The 22,561-nt window shown below is 39.9% G+C and overlaps 1 protein-coding gene across 6 annotated transcripts in view; it reads left to right on the top strand.

The window, feature by feature from the left end:
* Nucleotides 1–22,561, top strand: part of LOC147463503 (E3 UFM1-protein ligase-like protein) — a 139,352-nt gene that overhangs the window by 108,554 nt on the left and 8,237 nt on the right. For 2 of the 6 annotated variants that reach the window (XM_086489382.1, XM_086489332.1), the window contains one exon: nucleotides 6,778–6,849. The exons of 1 other annotated variant lie outside the window; for it this stretch is intronic. In XM_086489382.1, the coding sequence (XP_086345508.1) occupies nucleotides 6,778–6,849 (72 nt within the window). Of the gene's footprint in view, nucleotides 1–469; nucleotides 1,131–2,487; nucleotides 2,680–6,777; nucleotides 6,850–22,561 lie in introns of those variants that run through there. 3 more of the 6 variants (XM_086489369.1, XM_086489362.1, XM_086489340.1) reach the window with 3 other exon arrangements.

Here is a 22,561-nt window from a genome sequence, read left to right as displayed (position 1 = left end):
GTAAAGAAGACATATGCATGTGGGCATGGCTCTGGTGGATTCGGTAGAGGTGGTGGCCCCGACACTGTATATAGGGATGCTGTATATCAGCCCCACACCTCCGGAGAAGTAATAGCTAGAGCGGGAGAGGATTCATGAAAAAGCTGCCAAGCCTCGCCTGACTCAAAAATAGTTGGTATAACTCCTACTCAAGGCTAGCCAGAAAGGCCGTCTTCTTCGGACATACTAAACGCCGGAAGGCAATGCGCGACTGTCTATGAGTGATGATTCCTAGAGAAACCTCTCTTTGTAGTTGGGCTCCCAAATCTCTGCACTCATCATACCAACTGTTATGGGGCATAGTCTTAGAACCGCGTCTCTGCTCGGGCTGTGTATGTGGATAAGCCTCCCTAGCCACATCCTGTAGAATCTCTGTCAGAATATGGGTGAGAGAGAGAGAGAGAGAGAGAGAGAGAGTTGTTCTTTACAGGGATTGGATTGCACTTCTGATAGGATCGAGGATCAGCGAGATAAGTTGTTAAGCATGATGTCAAGATTGAAAGAGATTGCCTTGATGCCACAATCTGGCTTATGAACAAGCTGATAAAGGAATATGTGCTCTTGGTACTTGCTCATAGCCTTTCACTGTTCACCACAAAAAAAGGGCATCCCTGCTTCCCTGCAGGGTTTATTTTTCACGGTTTATTTTCACCATTTACATTAAACCATCGACCTGCGGATATCAAGTGTACATAAAAAATACAGAGAATACAGAAAAGCAAAGGAAGTAGCCGAAGAGCAAATAGCTGAAGGTGCATGTAGGGTGAATCCTTAAGGGACCTTACAAGTTACATCAAAGAGACAGATTGTAGCAGTGACACCGTTTCCCTCATGGATTCCAGCAGAGGAGAGAAATGGGTCGATCCAACATTAAGCAATCCATGTAAAATGTTCAGCAAGGTGTTTTTAATAGCACAAATGCCCTCAACAGAAGGAATGTGAATGCCATCTGGCTTTCAATTTGACATGTTATTGAGACTCTTGACCATAGAGTTCTTCCTCAAATACAAAGATTGGCAACCAAAAGTTTATGCTGTTTTCAAAGGAATCCATCTGTCCATTTCCAAAGGACTTCAATCCTTTGTTTTGTATTTGGGTATCTTAGTTTTTTGCTCAACGGCCATACATGTAAAATCTGCTGGCTCTCTCTCTCTCTCTCTCTCTCTCTCTCTCTCTCTCTCTCTCTCTCTCTCTCTCTCGGAGCAGTCATCATTGTTGCTCAGCCCACACTCATTCGGCCACTACCGGCACTCTCATCGACCGAGCACTGGAGCTATAGAGATCCAGACGGCCACGATTGAGTAGAGGGGCTACATAGCATCGACGGGGACTACAGCAGAGGATTCGAGCCATACTCTCTCGATATCCATAGTGCATATGAGGATGGATTCTAGTAGTAGTATCTCGTTCTTTTGTACCGAGACATGGTATTAGATTCACCATTTTGTAACAGATTGGTCTCCTAGGTCATTTTGGCCTTTTGACGATGTTAATATAACATTTCATTTCTCTCTCTCCCCTCATCCGCTAGATCTTTAAGGTCTCTTGGGATAGTTTCCTATGACTTTAAAACTCTCTTCTTCTCGATTGTGTGTGGGTGTGTATGCGTGCTAATAAAAAGAGGAAAATGGTATAACCTTTCTATCACCCAAGTGTGGTAGATTGGTTATGCCATTTCCCTCGTGATTAACAAGTCTTTAGTTCAACTCCTCGTTGGCTTGATCTTTAAGGTCTCTTGGGATAGTTTCCTACGACGTTAAAACTCTCTTCTTCTCGGGTGTGTGTGTAAGTGTGGTAGATTGGTTATTCCATTTTCCTCTTCAATAACAAGTCTTGAGTTCAACTCCTTGTCGGCTAGATCTTTAAGGTCTCTCGGGATAGTTTCCTTTGACGTTAAAACACTTTTCTTCTTCTTCTTCTTCTCTCCATATAGCCTCATGTTTGTCTAGACTCTATTTTGTTTTCTAGTAGGTTTATTTTGAGCACTTTTATCCTTTTGGCTACATACCTGGAGGATACAAGCCATTTTCTCTCATTGGCTAAATTTAGTCTTTAGAAGACCTTAATAACCGCCCCCCCCCCCCCCACCCACCCAAAAAAAAAAAGAAAAAGAGAGGTGACTTTGGGAGAAATCACATATGGGCAGTCGTGTATATTCTTCCAACAACTTATTTGGCAAAAGAAGAAAGCTTTCTTAGCTTTGCTTGAGAGAGATATTGTTGAGTCAGGATTAGGGAGGCTCCGCAACTTTTTAGAGAGCACTTGCCTTCTCCAATCATCCCTTCTACAGGCACATGCTATGTTGTGCTCTTTCATTTCGAGTTTTATGTGTAGAGGAGAAAGATTCAAGTTAGCTTTTGAATGAGTGCAAGCATTGCAAGCAAGCACTTCATAGATGTCTGTCCCTCTTTGTATGATGATAATGGATCCTTTTGATTTCCATTGTAGAAGTGGAAGTAGCGGACTTCGTTACAACAAAATACTCTCTAGTTGAAGATAAGAGTACGGTAAAATGGTGAGATTAAGCAAGTGGCTACGAGAAAAGGGATGGGAGCAAGTTAAAAAGCATCAATAGAGAATTTACGATCATGGTGTCTCCAGTTAATGGTCATATGCTTGCATTCCTTCGATGGCATTCAAAAATAACCCCAAACTAATGGACATATTAGTATGCTCATGGAAGCATACTATCATGTGCATGATCTATTTGGTGCTATTGCCTGTAAATTTAGACCCAACCTAAGTGTAGAAATGGTTTTTTTTTCTATTTTAAAATTCAAATATACAGATATTATCACTAATGGTTTATATATTACAAAGGGTCCGCTTAAATAATGTGAAAGGTGCACATTGCACATCTAAATTTTGAAACAAAATAAAATGAGAAGGAAGTAAAATAAAAACAATAAGATAGAAAATTAAAACAAAAAATATTTTAGTGTTTTTTTATAAGAAAGATAAATTTAATAAACAAAAACATAATAAAACAAATCAATGAAATAAATCTTTATGAAGGTCCTTAAACCAAAGGAATCTTTGTCAATACTTTACATCATGGGATCAAACTCCTATGAATACACTTTCTAGTATGAAAAGATGAATGCAATTTTAGAAAATAGCATTTAAAAGACCATGATTTCTTTTCATTCACAAGACTTTTAAGCCTCTTTGGGACACTCGTTAAGCAATGAAAATTGAACTACTTTCACCCATAGTGCACTAAGGCTTTTAGCAAGCCGAAAAAGGAAATCAATAAGGAATGTTGAAAGCTATTTAGTTTATTTATGATGCATATCAGGAAAAGATATTCATCTTTGTGGAAAAGTGTATTGATGTAAGGGTTTGGCTTCAATCCATGGGATGAACTTGGTATTAGGTTTAAAGCTCTTTTGTTGTCGGTTGTCTAAACGTGTTGGAACACCTATCAACTCACTGATATGACATTGCTAGTTCTAGGTGGAGTTTGCAGAGCAAAGTGCATAGTTAGTTTTGCCTATATATGTAAAAGTCTTTACATCAATAAAGATATAGTGTGTCCTTATTTTATTGTGTTGAAGTCTTCCTTGCTCGTAGGCTTTGCTCTCTCGTTGTTTTTTCTTGTTCTGCATGCCTAACCCACCATGGTTGTCCCTCGTCGTCATCCCCCTCGGCGCAAATTCTATATGTGGTATCAGAGCCCATGAGGCCTCTCTCAAAATTCTATCTGTGGTATCAGAGCCCAGGAGGCCTCTCAAAACGCTGCCGTTTTTGTGGGTGCCCGTAAGGCAAGGCATATCAAAACGCCATCACCTTTTGTTGCCAAGGTGCAGCAACAGTGGGAGCTCCTACACCACAGTGTTCCAAAACGCTCAAGGCAATGTTACAGCTTTTGCAAGCTTCTGAAAAGGCCTCTAGACGGCAGGCAGTTGACAACACTTGTTTGCAACTTTTCACAGCATATTAAAACGCTCAAGGCTTAACAGTACCAATCCCATGCATGTAGCACATTTCAAAGCATTGCAGCTAGTCAGCGGTGACTTATAAGCACTTCAAGCTTTTTTAAATGGCTACCTTAAAGTGTGTGGTGCCCTTGATGCTCTTGCCGAAATTAGTAACTGCAATAAAGCTTGAGATCTGCAAAGTGGTAGTGACATTGGTGTTCCAAAAACGTATGCAACAAAGCTCAACGTTTTCTAGCAAGATGAGGGATTCGAGGTATTTCATGATGACCTCTTGTTTTTCCTTTGTCTATAAATCAAGTTTTAAGTTTTCCCAAAAAGCACGCATGCACTCAAGCATACAGTCCAGTTTCCATGGTATCAAAATTCATGGTGCCCGTGGCAACCTACTTGATTGATGCATGAAAGATAGCATCAATGACAAGATAGAAGAATATGGATGCTCTTTGGAGAATAGATGTCGCTTACACTCAAAGATTTTTTTCATTTTTTCAATGTCATAAGTTTGTTATGGTTTTGTTTGTTGTCAACACAATTATCTATTTTCTGTTGAAGCCTTGTTTTCGGTTTTCAAATGTCGGTTGTTGTCATATCATATTTGTACGGGTTATAGATAGTTCCACATAAAAAGTGGTAAGACCTCCCATTTGTTTTGGTATGAGTCCTTGTTGTTCCCACTGTGATTGTTGTTCAAGATAAGTACACACACCCCGTGTTGTTGTCAAGGGGGGACTTCTACTCATTGTTTCAGGTGGTTGAACTCTGCTATGGTCTTTACTCAGCCCATTGTCAATGGTTTGTGCTTGGAGGGGGGGGGGGGGGGGGGGGGGATTGTTGGGTTTCAAGCCTTTTTGTTGTCGGTTGTTTAAACCCGTGGGAACACCCCTATCAATTCATTGATACAACTTTGTATGGTAAAGTGCATGGCTAGTTTTGCCTATATATGTAAAAGTCTTTACATCAATAAAAGTATAGCGTGCTCTTATTTTAGTGTCTTCCTTGCTCGTAGGGTTTGCTCTCTCTCATTGTTTTTCTTGTTCTGCACGCCCATCCCACCATGGTTGTTCCTCATCGTCATCCCCCTTAGGGAAGATCCTAACACTTGAAGTCAAGGATCAAGATTAAAAACAATCCTTGATTTGTGGGTTTGACCCATGAGACATAGACCTTGCTTGGATGAATGACTAATGGTAAGAATGATTAGCCATTTCTTACCACATCCTTCTTTTTAAGTTGACTAAGACATAATAGAAACAAGAGGAATAATACAATATCTTTTGGAGAAGATACATGGAAAGACATGAGTCTATGCTCACATGGATACATTCCTTTCATTACTTGGCTTGCCCAAAAAACACTACAAATTGATAGTTCATTACTAATTCATGTTTGTCCACTTTGCCATCACCACATAGTGTCTTTTACTTTTTGGACATGCTTGGAAAGATTTGCTACAATAATTATATCTTTTTCCTTATGTTATAGTTCCACTTTTAGGTCCATAGAGGGTTGATGTATGCCTCATAATAGTCGCACCCTTCTTGAGAACCTCTCTTTGACTTTTTATGCATATACTTCTCCATGTGGTTGTTGCAAATGATGAGTTGCCAATGTCAAATATGCTTTCAACTAAAATTTTCACTCAACCACTCCTCACCAGCTGTAGAGTTATTTTTGAATATTTTTTCATTTCTTTTTTAACATTTATGCCATACAATAGAATTTCAATTTCCATTCCAAATTTCAGCAAGAAAACCATCAAAACCTTGTGACAAAACATTTTTCCGTGAAATTGCAAAGCATTTATGGCCATAAGGTGATGCATTATGCCCAACTCTCTTTTATTACTTTGGCATATGAAGAACGGATGCATTGAATTCTCTAGTTTTACATTTTATCTGTTACAAGACTATCTCCCTTGCCTAGTCTTAGATCCTTTTATGTTTTCCGTATTCCTTTGTAGATGAGTCTCATATAGTAAGATTTTTCAAGGGGGTGTTTCGAATTGTAACTTCGAAAATTTAGCATTCAAGTTTTTTCCTATCGATTAATACGGCACTAAAGATATTCCCAATGGCTTAAAAGGAATTATGTTATGAAAGGACACTAAGAAAACACTAAAGGGAAAAATAAGCAAAAGAAAGACACAAATGTGTCATTGTGCATTCCACTATCTGTTTTATACGAACACAAAATATCTTTTGACTTTCTATTTTCATGGGTCTTTTCATTTCCTAATCTCACCCTTCAGTTATGCACTTCGTGCATTAGATGTTTAGGTTTTTTTTTTTTCTAGATTGAGGAGACCTAATGCCTTGGCACTAAAAATTGCATGCAAGGTCGGGATGGGGGGAGGCTACTCGAGCGAATTGCTCAGAGGGGGCCTACTTGGCCACGTCAAGCTTCTAATATTCAATCACCCCTCATCCTTTTCCTAGATGTCCTCTAGAGGGAATGTATTTGGTTGTGTTAAATAAAATATATACGTATATTCTAGAGAGATGAGACTTCACGATAAGAGTTTCCACGAGAAGAAAGAAGTGTTTTTTGCTATCCCAAATATCCCTCCATGCTTTGATTCCTTGTTTGGGCATCTTTTAAGCTCTTCTTTGTGAGATTAAGCAAAGTCCCATTTAAGTGGTTGCCATCATTTTTTGCTTTGGACATCAAGCTTAACACTAGTTCTGTAATTGGACACTTAAGTGTCTTGAGACACTAAAGTGTTCTGTTTTCCTTCCAACTTTTGGTAATTTATTTGTCAAGCTAGAAAAAAGTTTTTTATTCCTTGCTTCTACCATAGGTTGGTCATGAGGGAAAGAAAACACTCAATTTTTCTCCATGTCAAAATACAATCCGTATCGATAGAAATCTGGTAAGTTCTAAGTCATAAATTTTAGTAAAATTTCAAGCTGTTTTGTCCAAAAAAACATAAAATTCTTATATCTTTTTATAGAGATGGCCCTTTTTATGTTTATAAAAACCAAGTTTTAGCATTTAGTGTAACAAAACAATAAAATGCACTTTCAAGACAAGTTTCCAAGTCACACACAAGTCATAGGCATAATTTCATACTTGAGCACGTGTTGAATTAGAGTATAATTTTGGTCTTCCAAAGCTCCCCTCATGGAATTTGGGGCTATTCTAGTGCAATTTGGCAACTACAAATGACTTTATATGTTGAAACCAAGAAACTACATATTTTTTGGGCTCCCTAACTCAATTAAATCTCGTTGCTGGAACTCTATCTTGAATTTTTTATCGTGGAAAAACTATTGAAAATCTTGAGTTCTCCATAATAACATTAAAACAAAGGTTTTGGGCACCCCAATTATGTATGTACCATGTACTTTAATACATTTAGTTGATCTACATAGAAAGTTTGATGTTATCTGAGATTTTGAATGCTTATGTCTCAAGAATGAAAATATCAAAGTTCTCTCTTATGGTGTTTTGAATATTTAAAATAATCCAATAATTATTGCATACCAAAGCCCTTCTATTTGCCACCTTGAGTCCTAGATGGAAAGGGTAAGCAATACATCAATTTCTAAAACTCACAAATACATCAATAATATATTTTTCTTTGTATACAACGATATGCTTGAAATGGCTATATCAAACACATAGAACTATCCAATATTTGATATATTCCCAAGTCAATTTTTTTGCACATGAAAGTTTCAATTATCTACAGCAAAATTGTGGAAAAGACACCTAAAATTTCCTACAAGGTCGCTTCATTTTTTCTTGAGCTTATAAAGTCAATTTCTTAAAACCATCAATCGCAGTCTTACGAGGGTCAACTTGATGAGTATAGTTCTTGATTATGGTAGATTCTAAAATGCAAGGTTATATTTTTAGAAGACCCTCTAGCAAACATATTTAAGAATATCAATAGGGTTTTCTTAAATAAACTGTCTAATGCAAGTAGCATTTAATGTAAATTTGTGAAAAAAGAACACTTACGTGTCCTGTTTTGGTACCAAGCTAGTGTTAACGATGGCTCATATTTATTTGAGCTAGAGCAAAAGCTAAAGATTTCACTTGACAACCATGTTTGTTCAAGCCGTCGCCGTCAAAGTCCAGGGGAGATGGGCTGCACATCCCAGCCCTCCGTTTACTGTCCTTCCTGCTGTAGAATCCCACCCAAGGCCGTTGGATGGCTGCCAAGTCAGCAGGCAGAATCAACAGAGCCCACGTACAGTCTGCAAACCAATGTACGCTGGCAGCTCAGCATGTCAAATGCCACATCAGTGCGTGTAATATGTGCCGTCATTTTCACTGTGCGTAATCTTTCAGTAGGTCGCTTTTATTGTCCGAAACAAGCTAGCACGTCACTGTCTGGCCCCCTCGCCCTGGACTTTTGACGGCCAGGAATGGTCCCCTGTTGACCATTCCCTATTTCCAGTGCTCTGTGTCCATTCAGGCCGCCACCGTCAAGGTCGTGGGTGAGGGGCCACTCCTCTGGGTTGTATGTCTACTGTGATTTCTAGTGCAGATGCCACATCAGTATTCCCTACCTCGTCAAGTGATCGCACGGCACATCAGCAATGGGAATTTTAACCAAGGTCCGACAACTCAGAGGCAACCTTGCCCGAGCCAACAAGCAGAATAAAAAGCTTAAGCCAAATCTCCGTCTTGTGCCAGAATGCTACAAATTCAACTTGTCAGCACTGTTCGACTGTTCACTGTTAAGACTGTCACTAGTGCCAAACAGCAAAGTATTATTGGCCCCCCTCCCCCCACCTTGACACTTGGTAAAGGTTATGCATTGACCTTTCCTTGTAATGCAACTCCCAGGATGGCGCCCTGCTCCCACTGGTCGCCATCTACAATGCCCTCCCACGGATGCTTTGACTGCCTGGAGTCTAAGGCGGAAGCAGCTATCTGTCTTGCCAAAATATTAATGGATTATATTCTTCCAGGGATAGGAGAATGCTTTCACATATAGATCTTTCATGGCCGCAACTCGGTTGGCTATGAACAAAATTTACTCGTGTATTTGACGTCCATATTTAAGAGCCAAGCATCAGTGTTCGGGAAATTTCTCTGTCCCAAACATACATAAATCCCTTTAATGCAATTCTCAGTAGGCCATTTTTTCATTTTTACGCTATTTTATGCTAAATTTCTACCAAAATTTTTCCTTTTCCCTATTGTCTCAATCATCTAGTTTCAATTTCAACCGGCCCAAGGCTAAGCTGAGGTACACTTTTCCCGAACACTGCCAAGCATGCTCATTGGGTTTCCAAAGGGGCTAAGTGGATGCTTCCGTCATGCCATTTCCAACAATCACACAATGGAGATTCCAACAAGAAGTCGATTTCTCATGCCCATGCCAACATGGAGACACCAATAGGTAAGAGGGGACTTGGGCATTTTAAGTGCATGCTAGCATGGAAGGTGGCCTCACAAGTAAGGCTTGCAGATTGATCACACCTGCAACAATGATGACAAGACAACCACAACTATAAACATTCTCAATGAAATCATCATTATATGATCTCCATGATTAAAAAATGTGCTTGTTATTGGTTCCCTCAACATAGATACCAAGTGATCTAAGTTATGTGCAAGAGGGCATGGATCAGAATGCTATGGATGCTATTTTCAGATGTGAAGCAATTACTTCTTTCCAAATGCAATCAACTATGCTTTCATCTTAAAGGTCTCACACATTTCATGAATGTTTTTAGGGAATGCATAGTGAGGGATCCAAAGAAACTCTCAATGGTTTTCATTGGATGCAAAGCCTCTCTAAATGTGTGATCACTTATGCTTGCATCTTGAATGCTTACAGTGTTTTTTTTTTGGCAAATCGCACAACTCCCGGGCAAGAACGATCGTGAGCGCCAACGGGTCACTTGGTCGCATTCGAACCGATGACCCTGGTCACCAAAGATGAATGCTCAAACAACCAAGCTAGCTCCTTTGAACATGCTTACAATGTTATACAAAGTATTGAAAGGGATAAACAAAAGGCATGATTGAAATTGGCACAAAAACAAAAACTTTCTTAACAATTGGCCTAACATTAATGGAAACATGGTCAATACTATTGCCATTTTATGGCTACCATGCCAAAGCGAATATTGGATTCCTAATGTTAGTCAAGCAAACTCTTCTACGCATTAGGAATGGACAAAAATTTACGTATGCCACATTCAACTTGATGGCAACGTAGATTTGCAGCAACAAAGTGAACGAGATGAGTTTTGGTTCATTGAACCAACTTGAATTTTAGGTGCATTGCTTGTTCGACTTACATGTCTGTGTACTAGTACCACGCTTTGCAACAATAAGTACACCCGCTCATGTATGCAACAATTTTGTAAGTGCTTACATTTTAATCATTGGATATAGTTATTTATATCCATCTTTAGGATTTACATCTCTTTTGTCATACTGAGAAGTGACTAGAAAGCAGTGCTAGCATCACTTAAAATGGATAATTTGAGTTCCATCATTTTGTTCTTGAATACCATGCTTATAGTAGAAATGGGACTACGAGGCAGGACATGACTTTCATTTTTTATAACTTTCAGAAAGGCACTATGTCAACTCTCCACCATACTTCCATATGGCACTCAGTTAAGCCATACCTTATCTAATTTTTAATAGATTTTAAAATATCTTCATAGTATTGAAAGTTAAACTAGCATTTTGCTTTTGTTTGTAGCTCCTTAAAGGTGTGAGTTCTCAATGCAAACTTATTCAATTGGCCATATTACTCATAAGGTCATCGCTCTGTTTTCTAATCCATACATTGAACTCATGCTTTACACAAAATGGAGTACTTGATTCAATTGATGTGTTTCATGCCATCTTTAATGTTTGTCTTGACATATCTTATTTCGTCAGACAATATATCAACACTGGTGTACTATATCTTGAAAAAAATGTAAATTGCTTTGTTCAATATGCATGCCAACTTTGGTGCCTTTACAAAAGCACATAAATTTCTTAACAAGCTTTCCATCTGAAATTTAGTCTCTTGAAAGATGTTGATTACAAGATATGCCCAACATGGTTGTGGCACAGACTTGAATACAAAATTACAAGAGAGAAATCTACATGGCCATAGCAAAGACTTGAATACCAGCTTATCAAAGAGAAATTCAAGTTCATTATCTTGGTCTTGAATATCATGACTATGTACTAGAAAATGGACTATGGGGTAGGTAGGGCACGTCTTATATTTCTTACCAATTTTGTAGAGACACTATACCGACTCTCCTCCATACGTCTATATGCCACTCACGTAGACCATGCACTATCTTTTCTTAATATTGTTTTTGAAATTTTCTTAGTGCAAAAAGTTTAGCTATTGTTTTGGTTTCTCTTTTGTACCTTCTCAAAGGCAAATTTTTTCCCCCTACAAACTTGTTCAAGTGACACGATACTTGTAAGGTTAGTGCTTTATATTGACATAGAGATTACATGCATGCTTTGCAAAGAAAAACAGAGGTTTCATTTGAAAAATGTGTTTCACAAAATCTTGTCATGTTTATTTTGATTCATCTTTGTTGTTTAGAAAAACTTATCAAGCAATTTACCCATAGTATCCTATTTACACATTAACTACTATGAATATTATCTACACATTTACACCACACATTAATACTATGACAAGGCCAACCAAGCGACTAGTTGTGTAGTAAGGAGGCACAATCAAAGGTTTGGTTGGAGAATAATCAGATAGTCCATTGTGTCACTAGCTTGGTGGTCAACTTGGAAAAATCTATTATACTAATCCCTCCTTGCTCTTGATTAGAAAGGAAAAAAGTCCCATTTACTTTTGCTATCCTTGAGACATATGAAGATCCCATCTATAAAAATTGTGAAAAATTGTATGGTTTTTTTTTCATGGTGGTTTCAAGGGATCTCCAATGAGATATATGGATATCCCATTTATAAAAATTGCGACAAATTGTATGGATTTTTTGCATGGTGGTTTCAAGGAATCTCCAACGAGACATGTAGTATAGAAGTGAGGAAACAAGGAAATGTTTGATAACCAATACTCTTATTGGGATGGAGGTAATCTTGCTTGCCCATCTTTAAGATTGTCTTAAAAATTGGCTAGGATCCAATCCCAATGATATTTGGAATCCCATGCCTACACTGAGTAAATGAAAAGGTTCATAAGATGGGAATAACAAATAGCAAATCCCATGGGTACATGGGGATTTGCACTCTGACACTTAGCATGAGCTAGTTTTATAGGATTGCATCCTTTCACCCACACCCCCATGTTGCAAGGTTGAATCATCACCCCATCTCTTTCTCATTTCTTATGAAGAAGCTTGATGACCCCTATGATAAGAGAAAAGGGTAGGACTCTAAAATAAATTGATTCTTCCCATACCTTAAGGATCCATCCTTTAAGAAATTCCCCAAACACTTAAAGAATACAAGGCATGGTTGTTGCCTCCAAGGATAGTGACCTAGACCACCTAAATAGACACAGAGAAGAGTTCTAAAACATCCATTACCCCATACCTAAATCTTGTATCACCATTTCCTCTATCCCATGAGGATAATATAAAATTTCTTTGGCACAACTTGTAGTTGAGTAACTTCTATTCCCTTAGCCAGCTAATGGTCCCTAAATCAAGATCTCAAAACCTCTAGGGGTGGATAAGTCCCACATAACATACTAATAAGAGCACACTTTTCATATTCTAATTCTTACCATTCCAACAACAACAACAAATCCTTCTTGAAATATAAATGAGGGCATACTTTTCATGTTTCCTTCTTGAGTTGGGAGAAGGATTCCATGGCCCATATTTTGCAGTAGAGGTTGTTAGGTGAAGCTTACGTTGTACAGGTGCTATGTGCAAGGGAGCTTTGATCTTTTTTTAGTCTTCTTTATTTTAAAGCATGCATCCAAGGGACAAATTGGAAAGAGGCCGATAGATTGACTGTGTTAGGGTTCATGCCAACTGGTCGGATTAATTGGTAATATAAATCAATAAGGAGTAGTGAGGCATCCCAATCCTCATTGAGAGCTCCACCCAAGCTCTCTGCATTCTCCTTTCTTGCACAACACATCGAGCACACACGCATCCACGCATGCACTTTTCACAAGCGGTATCAGAGGCGATTGGTTTCCGGCAAGAGAGCATCATCATCGTGAGTGCTTTATGTAATATTTGGAGCTAATTTGCAGCCATTCCTTAGTGCTTACAGAGGAGAGTATATAGCCAGTGTATTGTCCTTTGATTGCACACACATTGAAGTGAACTGTTGTATGCTTACCACAATATTTGGTGAATAAAACTTGCATCCATGTATGGGATTGTGGAATTGAGATCTTCAACTTGTGTTTAGCTCATTTAGGAGTATTTTTTGCCATAATCTCCTCATACCTGCGTAACCTAGGAGTCATTTTGGGGGTTTTGGCATGTTCCAAATGCAATAGTGGTGCCCATTTGACCTAATTCTGATCACATTTTTGCAGCAACGTGCATGATATCAATATCCTCTCTCTCTCTCTCTCTCTCTCTCTCTCTCTCTCTCTCTCTCTCTCTCTCTCTCTCTCTCTCTCACACACACACACACACACACACACACACACCCCATTTTTTAGCTTCAACAACTCCGAGATCTTTGAGCCGGTAAGACGCTTTCTTCTGGTGATGAATGTCGGCATCAACACACCATCTCACCATCGACATCAACACAAGTCTCAACCTCAACATCAACACACCGTCTCGACATAAACATCAACACATTAATTTTTCACGGCATCATTAGAGAAAGCAGTATTGATAGTTACTGCTTGGCCTCTTAGTGCTCTGTTTTGCCATGTTTTCTTGGCAGGCTTCCCACTATGAGTCTGTTGTTATTACACTTAGCAGGTGCTAGTTACCATATGTATGGTATCTGTGGTTTAATTTTTCTAGCCTAGTTGGCTACAATTGACACGTTTTGTGATAGATTCCAAGTTTAATGGGAGAATTATGACAAGTGGTTGCTTCTCTTTTGGGATCTTCATGCATATACATATGCATGATTGGCACCTTGTGTGTGCTTGAGCTCGTTTGAGTTCAAATTTTTGCTTGCATCTCATTTTGTTGCCTGTTTGAGAGTGTGTCTTGTGCTTTTGAGTGATAGTTTCACATTTTGATGTACGTTGTTTGTGGGTATTTCCATTATAATTTGTTGTGGAGTTGATTTTGGCTTGTTTTGGTAGTTACAACCATTTTCAAGACTCAGTCCGAAAGAGCCCTTTCTGAGACTATGGCTAGTCATGTCTGCATAACCTTTTGTGAGGGTCGTTACATGAGGTTTTTTGAAGTCGAGCATTGGGGGTGAGGTGGATTAGGTTGCAAGAGATCCCCATTTGTAGCCTATTCCCATAAGACGTGTATAGAAAGGCATAGGTGCTTTGACACCAAGTTGGCCATCTTTCTCAATAGTTTATTTGAGTCGTATGTACCAATTGATGCCCTATCAGCACTCTTTGACACCAAGTAGGCCATCTTTCTCAATAATTTATTTGAGTCTCATATACCAGTTGATGCCCTATCGGCACTCTTTGTTGGTTTATGCATTGGTTTTTGTTCAATTTTGCTTGAGATTTTGATCTCTATATAGAGGAGACTCTATCAGATTTTTCCCACTAGTCCTCTAGTTTGCCTATAGCACTCTTTTGGATTGACCTTACAGTGATTTTGTTGAGTTTCTAGTTGAGATTATGATCTCTAAGCAGAGGAGACTCTACTAAATTTTTTATAAAAAGTTTGCTATAAGTTCTTAGCATTACTCTCTTACAATTATCTCTTCTGAGTATGCCTGGATCTTTTGAGAAAGAAGATTAGTACATTAAGACGTTTGATGGCTTAAAATTCACTATATGGGAGTAGAGAATGCTTGATGTCTTGATCAACAAAGGACTTGCTGCGTCATTGAAAGAGCGTAGAGAGGGTTTGTACATTGATGATCAATTGAAGGAGCTTGATGCTCGTGCCATGGAAACTATAAGGTTGCAGCTTGCTGAGTCTACATTCTTCACAGTTATGGACAAGACAGATGCTAAAGAGTCTTTATGCTCAGCATGGGATGGTAAGAGTGCATTGAACAAAGCAATGGAAATCAATGAAGAACATCTTGAGATATCTAAAATATACAGTAGACACGTGCCTAGGTGGAGATCTTGGTAAAACTAAGACTTTAGTTTACATTGTGATAGTCAAAGTGCAATTGCATTAGCAAAGAACCCCATGTTTCACTCCAAGTCAAAACACATAGAAGTCCATTATTATTTTATATGTGACATATTGGCTAGCAAGCACATTGAGCTAGTCAAGGTTTATAAGGATAACAATCTTGCACATGCTCTCACAAAGAGCCTACCCTTAGAGCGGTTGCACATTCCATGGAGATGATGAGTGTAGGGTGAAGCCACTTGAATGTTTCACGGTTGTACAGACGTACATACTTACACATATAGCCACTTGGGCCACTTTGGCCTTCAAGTGGGAGATTGTTAGGGTTTAGGCCAACCAAATGGCTAGATACCCATCTTACTGACCGTACTAACCTTATCTCTATTAATTGGTAGTATATATCAATAAGGAATAGTAAGTCATTCCAATCCTCATTGAAGCTCCACCCAAAATCTTTGTGTTCTCCTTCCTTGCACAACACGCCGAGCTTGCATGCACTCATGCACACACTCTTCACAGACCGCAACTTCTAGGCCTTCTATATAGTGTGGGTGCCAAGTTAGCAAAAATGTGGGAGAGGGGTTGGTATAGGCCAAGAAAACAATGTTAAGGCTAGCAAGTTTGGGATGGTCCCTCTCATCCCTTGTTCCATGGATGATGGGAGTGTTTTGAGATGAGGGAACTCGTGCTAGAGTGAAAGAGGCCATTAATATACAGCAAGGACAGGTGCAAGCATGAAAAAGGAATTTATAGAAGAGACAATATGAGAAAGCAAGTTAAGCAGGGCATCCTTTATCATCAAATCTCTCTCCTTGTTAGGGTTCCATCATCAACATATGATTACTATGAACACATTTTTCCAAAGAGACAATCATTTGTTTGGTGTCTTTCCATCTCGTCAACGTTTTGTTTCCCAATTAAACACTGAGTAGAAGGGAATGCTCTCTAAACCCACTAGTGTCTGAAAGGAGGGGTCAAGATAACTCAAATGGGGAGAATGCAAGAGAAAATACTAGTGTATGAGAATGGAGGAAAGTGATTAAAAGCATCTTGAACCCTTTGAGAATAAGATGCCCCTATAAAGATGGCATCTAACGAATCCTACTGTTTGTGTTGCAAAATACAAAGAAACAACCTCGTGTTATGGATATTTTCTTCCAAAACAAGAATTAGAACTCAAGTACATTCCAATTAAAAGAAAGAAAGAATCACTTCTCCTCCCTATGAACTATCTAGCTCCTCTAAGTTTGACTCCTCTGGAGAAGGAAGAGGTAAGGGACAACATTTCCGTCATAGAAGGAGAGAAATATCTTCTAGTCTTTCTTTACTGTATAATTCCTCTAATTCAAATTATGTCTCATGTGAGGTTTTATTTGCTCCAATTTTCCAAAAGAAAAGGGTATCGTGTTGCCATCTAACATGCAAGAGTGTATGTAGTTGTAGATCATGGTGTGTAGCACATAAAGGCATTCAATGCAAAGTGTAGACTAAGAAAAAAGGCTTGAGTCTAATGCAAAAAGAGACTCTCTACTCATTGAAAATTCATCAAATGAGAGCTACAAAGCACGTGCATTTAAAGAATCTAGATTAAAAGGGAAAAGCTTAAACATTACAAAGAATCTTTTGTGTTGACATACATTACAAAGGTGCAAAGCTAGGATAAGCTATGCTTACTTCAAAAATCCCCCCCTTAAGCAAAGCTTAAACACTAAAGAAGTCATTGATGAGCTTGAGAACTCTAGACAAACGAAAGAGAGCACTACTTGGGAGAGCTAGAGGAACATGTGGAAGGACAAGGGCTAGGATAAAGTGGTGGACCAATTATCAAAGAAAGAAAACTGGGAGCCAATGTCACTTTGGATGTGAATCGTAAAGGCCACATTGTGGTAGCCCTTTTTCTCATGCATGTAGTTCTTGTACTTCATAGATGTCAACAAAATTCTCCTAAGTAGGCACATTTCATGCCTTTCTATGGTTGTTTATGACAATAAAGAATCAAAGTGTATCAATAAATCTCATAATTAGGTGGAAACAATAAGAATGGCTATAGAAACATTGATCATATGTAGACAAAATGAAAAAAAGTGATTTTCTTTTGTACCTATATTTTGTCATTGTGGAGCCTAAAAAATCATATACCGTTATTGAAAAACCATCAAAGTTTTTTGAAGAAATAGGTTGGTAGTCTAGTGAACTCAAATCGCTTTGCAATGAAGATCATGCAAACTAGATTATGGTGACAACAAATGATGTGGTTTAGTTATAAGTTCATCAAAACTCAGCAAATGGGGAGACCAATTGTGAGTGACATGACACCACTAACCACCATAAATCCATTGGAGATTTTTATGAATTGGGTCTAGACTTCATTTTAGAAGGTAACACTAAGAAGCTACATTTTGGTTCATCTATGAATAGAGAATCTATTAATTTGGATGTTGGTAAAAATTAGTCTCATACCAAGGTAGTCATCTTATGAATAAGAATATGCATACTAATAAAAGAGTTTATGACCACACATTGGAAGTTGACACCTTACTATCCTTGTTGCAATGTCCAAGCAAAGAGTACAAACAAGACTAAAAAGACAATTGTAACAAAGCTTGTATAAAAAGAAGCTCATAGTTGGGGTTTGAGCTTTCAAACGACACTCCAGGATTACGGAGCATCTTATAAAGTGACAATAGGCTTGAGACCTTTTAGAATGTTCTATGGGATTGAGTCTGTTGTTCCATTAGAGTTCATAACTCTCAATTTGAGAATAGCTTATAGTATTATGGACTTTAATATCAATTTGATAAAAATACCACAGGGCTTGTTAGCCCTACATGTGATTAGACAAAAGGGAGACAAAAGGCCATTAGGGAGGAAAGATTGTTCAAAAGAGGGAAATCTCTAGATGAGATTAGATGTAATGCTACTTAGGAGAAAGATTCTTTTTAACGAAGGAGAATCACTAGCACAATTGGAAGCTCAAGCACCAGGGGAGGCTTCGTTCTACTATAGTATTCTAGATTTGGTCCAAAGCAACATAAATTTAAGATAGCTTGTTATGACCGCATGAGGTTGGTTGGGTATCTTAAATAGGATAGTCAAAGGGCTTTCCAAGATTGATGTTTCTTGGAATGTATGTTGGATCCAAGATTAAGTGTTGGGTGTGTGCTTTGTTGCACCTACAACTCATGTGTAGACCCTCTCTCCATGTCATCAATATATGTGTCAATCCATGGAAGAAAATCATGTGATATGCCATGTGCGTGATGTGGTCAAGCTTAGTAATCAGATGAGAATCTTGTTATATATTCATGTGAGTGTAGAGATGCCTCTCTAGCTCTACATAAGAGCCTGGCTTTGTACACACTTTAATCAATCAATAACCCAAGCATACCTTGTGCTAACAAACCAAAAAACAATGATCACCACAGATGTAGTGAAACTAAACCAACCTGCAAACCGGATCATCATATATCCCAAACCATGAGGAATATGCAAAAACTTTCTTCTACAAATTTGTGGATCTCAAAAAAATGGTGAAGTTTCGCAAAAGGCATCTTCAAAATCTCATTTGAAGGAAACTAAAATCAAGCTACAAAATTATAATGCTATTAACCTATGACCTACAAGCAATCTAAACTTTCTATCTCAAAATTGGTAAGAATCTGAAAAATGTCCAACTACAAAGTTGTAGAGGTGAAAAAATTAGTCAGGAATAGCATGAATTGCATGAAATGAGATGTGCAAAAGGGGGGCAAAACTAATTTTCAAAACAATCCAAAAAAGTGTTTTGAAAAGTGAGATTTAAAATTAGTTCTACAAATATATACACGCATATGCTCCTAAATACTTACATGAGCCAAATGCAAGCTCACGCTTGCTCTTGTACACACTATGGACTAAAATGATGCCTTCTCTACCCCAATCTACTCTAGATCTAAGTGATCTCACCTAAACCAAGCTCCAATGGTGAACTCTGGAATGATTGCCTACTTGTTGATGCATCAATGCTCACACGCTGGTGCAGCCAAAGTTGGTCGACCATGAAAGATGGCATGGACAGGTATGTGCAGGCTAGTAGAAGCATGGCAAAGGGCTAGAGCCGCTAGAAAGATCATGGTAGACAGGTAGCAGCGGCGGATATGTATGGTTGATGCGGTTAGGCCAAGAAAGGCTTCAGAAGGGGCTAATTTGGGGAGCAAATGAAGGAAGTGCAAGGTGCATGCTTTGGGCCTAGAAATGTAGAGCTCAAGGTGCTGAAGGAGCAGTTCCAGACGGCTCATCAAATAGAGTTATGGAGCACAAGATATTGAAGTTTGAAGATGTAGTGCATTGCAAATTCTTGCCAGACAGGGTAGCTGGGGACAAGTGGCCTGAGTGGATGTTAGCATATAGGCGCATAGTGCTCAAATTAAGGAGCATGTTCGTCTTTTTAGACTGCAGATCAAAGCTATGGATTGCAGGTTATGGCCAGTTGAAGTTTTGCCGGGGGCTAGGTTGGTATCCACCTAACCGCATGGGAAGTCGTTCCATCTGGCATTTTTTGGTCCTCAACAGAGTTTGAGAAGGTGCTATGTAGTGTATGGAGCTAGCAAGAGTTGATTGCTCGTCAAACAAAGTCCGGAGCAGAAAGATATGGCAGTTGGTTGCACATGAAAGTTCGCATTTTTACGGCGGTTTGGGGTCTCGGGGAATCTTGAAGTGTGGCAAGGTCGTATGAGTTTGGAGCCAATCATGTGAGAATGCAGTCGGGTTTTGCGGCTCGGCAATCGGATCACCAGATGACAGTTGGCAAGCAAGGGAAAAAATGGGTTTTGGGTTTTTTTTTTGAAGTTCTTTAAAAGAAGTTCTTGGAGGCAGTCGATAAGAGGGCACCATGTGGTAGCCAGATGTCCCATATGCTCACTGGCAGGGTGAGTTGGTGGTGTATAAGAGCCGGGCCATGAAGGCATTGTCTTCTGTGGAGGTGTGAGGGGAGCTCCCCTTGGTGAGGCTTTGGCGGTGCTCGTTGGGCACTGTGCTGGTGGCGATGGGGGCGTGGCCCAACAGCATTTTGGCCGGAGAAGGCGAAGGCAGGATGGCGCACCAGTCCTGGCTGCATCCGGTACAAAGTGATGACGTGTCATGTGGTTGGATCCGGCTCCCGCGCCCTCATGGGCTAAGATTTTGTGAGGGGAAGGGTACCCCCCACTAGCAATATCACTAGTGCACAGGGGGGGGGGGCGCGGCGGCAGTCAGCAGTGAGAGAGAGGGCCCAAGGTCGAAGGGCATGAAACATAAGGGGCAGTCCCACCACACACACACACACACACACACACACACACACACACACACACACACACACACACACACAGAGAGAGAGAGAGAGAGAGAGAGAGAGAGAGAGAGAGTTCAAAGGGGCGATTTTGACAAGCCAAGTGGGCGGCCGAATTGGGCGGACGAAAGACAAACCAAGGTGCACCATGCACGAGTTTCCAAATGAAGTGAACCAAGTGCTAGCAATGCAACAAAAATGCTAATATGAGCTCAAGTTGAAGTGAACGAGCTAGGGAAGCTCACATTTTCTCTTTTTTTGGGTTTAGCTTCCCTTATAAAAGGATGTAAACGTGAATTTTTAAGGGCTTTTTTGGGGGAGCCATTGGAGCTTTTGCCAGTGTAGCTTTTTGGCCAATTGGGCCTTTTTGCTTGTTGAAGTTTTTGCCGAGGTTCATGCCGGCAGGGGATTGGTGTACATGGTGTTGTATATGCAAGAAGTCCATTCATTGTTGTCTCTTGGCGTCATTCCCCCTTCCCCCTTCTCTTCTCTGCTTGTGCGCGTGTGTTTCCGGGCGTGTGTCCGCGTGTGTGTCCCCCCGAGGTTTGTCTTGCAAAGGGAGATAGAGAGAGGCTGTGTGCATGTGGAAGGGTGTGAATTGAGTAGAGCGTAGTGACTCCCTCTTCTCATCTCCTTCCTCACCACACATGCACACTTGCCGCACCACGCACACACACACCATAGCCTATTTCAATTGGTATGGGATCCTTGGTTGGGCTAGCCTCTCCTAGTCGGCTAGATCCTATGCATAACCCCTCTATGTTAGATCACATTGGCATCCACTCTTAGCCATAAGAGGCTAGGACTAATCCATTGTAATTAGAGTAAGCTCTTCTTGATTAATCTAATTCCTATTTTCTCATTAGTCTACTTCTTCTCTACATTTCATTACGTCATGAAGTAGTATTACACTCTCATTATTCTAGATTTGAGAGAGGTATGTACTTCTTGCTATTAACCACTTACTAATCTTCTACAAGCATTCGATTTGTGATATTTAGCATCACTAATTAGGTTGATTAAGTTGGGTCTTAATCTTGTAATTAGTGTGTGTGTCCTATTTTTTGCTTGTGTGTAGATAGGTTTTATGAAACTCTAGCACAATTCACCTCGTGTGTAGCTATTGATGAAGTGTCGTGATTGACATGTGGTAATTAGTGTGTGCTTATCATTAGTGTGCTTGGGGTTTCTAGTCTATGGTAAGTCGGACTTTGGTGGACTTGATGTGTGTAGGAGGTGATTGATTAGTGATTAGAGTAGGTTTAGAGATAGTCTTGCCATGGCTAATCTCTACTTGCATTGGAGAGGTGATTTCTTGAATCCTCTATTTCTATTCATCCAATGCTCGTGCTTCCATGCCGATCCACAGATTTGATAATTTTGTGTGGGTTGCGATTAGGTCTTTCCTACAACACCTCCCAACATTTGCTTGTAATTTGGCCTTTGTGGCTTGCTATAGTCCATAGCCGATGCCGAATCTGGTGTGCAAGCAGACAAAACGAGCACAGTACACACACCCATTTTAAGGAAATTGCCAGCACAACTGATTTTCCCACTCGCTTGGTGCACGCACAAAACCCACAAACGCATGTTGGTCGTAGGTTGCTGCCTTTTGTGGCTTCGTGGCTTCAAAACGTCACAGCACGTGCTCACTCCTTTTTCAACCGCCTGGCTTGGCCCACGCCATTACACACAACCACCCTCACTGGGACTCACACTAGAGCGTAGTGACTTCGAATAAAGCAGACCAGATTCACCGAGCACACACACACACACACACACTCTATTTGTCATATGTCGCACGTGCGAGGCCAGCCAATACTCTGCCACTTATCATGCCCAATTGCAAAAGCAACCCCACACACACACCTAGCCCCTAGTTACCCTTGGGCCCTCATTTATTCCTGCCTGGCATGGATTGGTGCTGACCCCCAAGTCTCTTGCCGCATACAACTACACACAAGGAGGTTACCCCACCCAGTTTCCATTTTGGCTCGTAACACTCACATACCTGATCTTGCAGCTCCTCCTGGCCCCAATTGCCATGATGTTCCTAAGTCTCAGTGTCCTGCAGATGCCTCGCTGGCCCACGCCCCCAT

The sequence above is a fragment of the Adiantum capillus-veneris genome, chromosome 2 (assembly GCF_014529385.1).
Source record: "Adiantum capillus-veneris isolate H3 chromosome 2, ASM1452938v2, whole genome shotgun sequence".
NCBI lineage: Eukaryota > Viridiplantae > Streptophyta > Polypodiopsida > Polypodiales > Pteridaceae > Adiantum > Adiantum capillus-veneris.
This window is presented reverse-complemented; position numbering and strand designations above follow the sequence as displayed.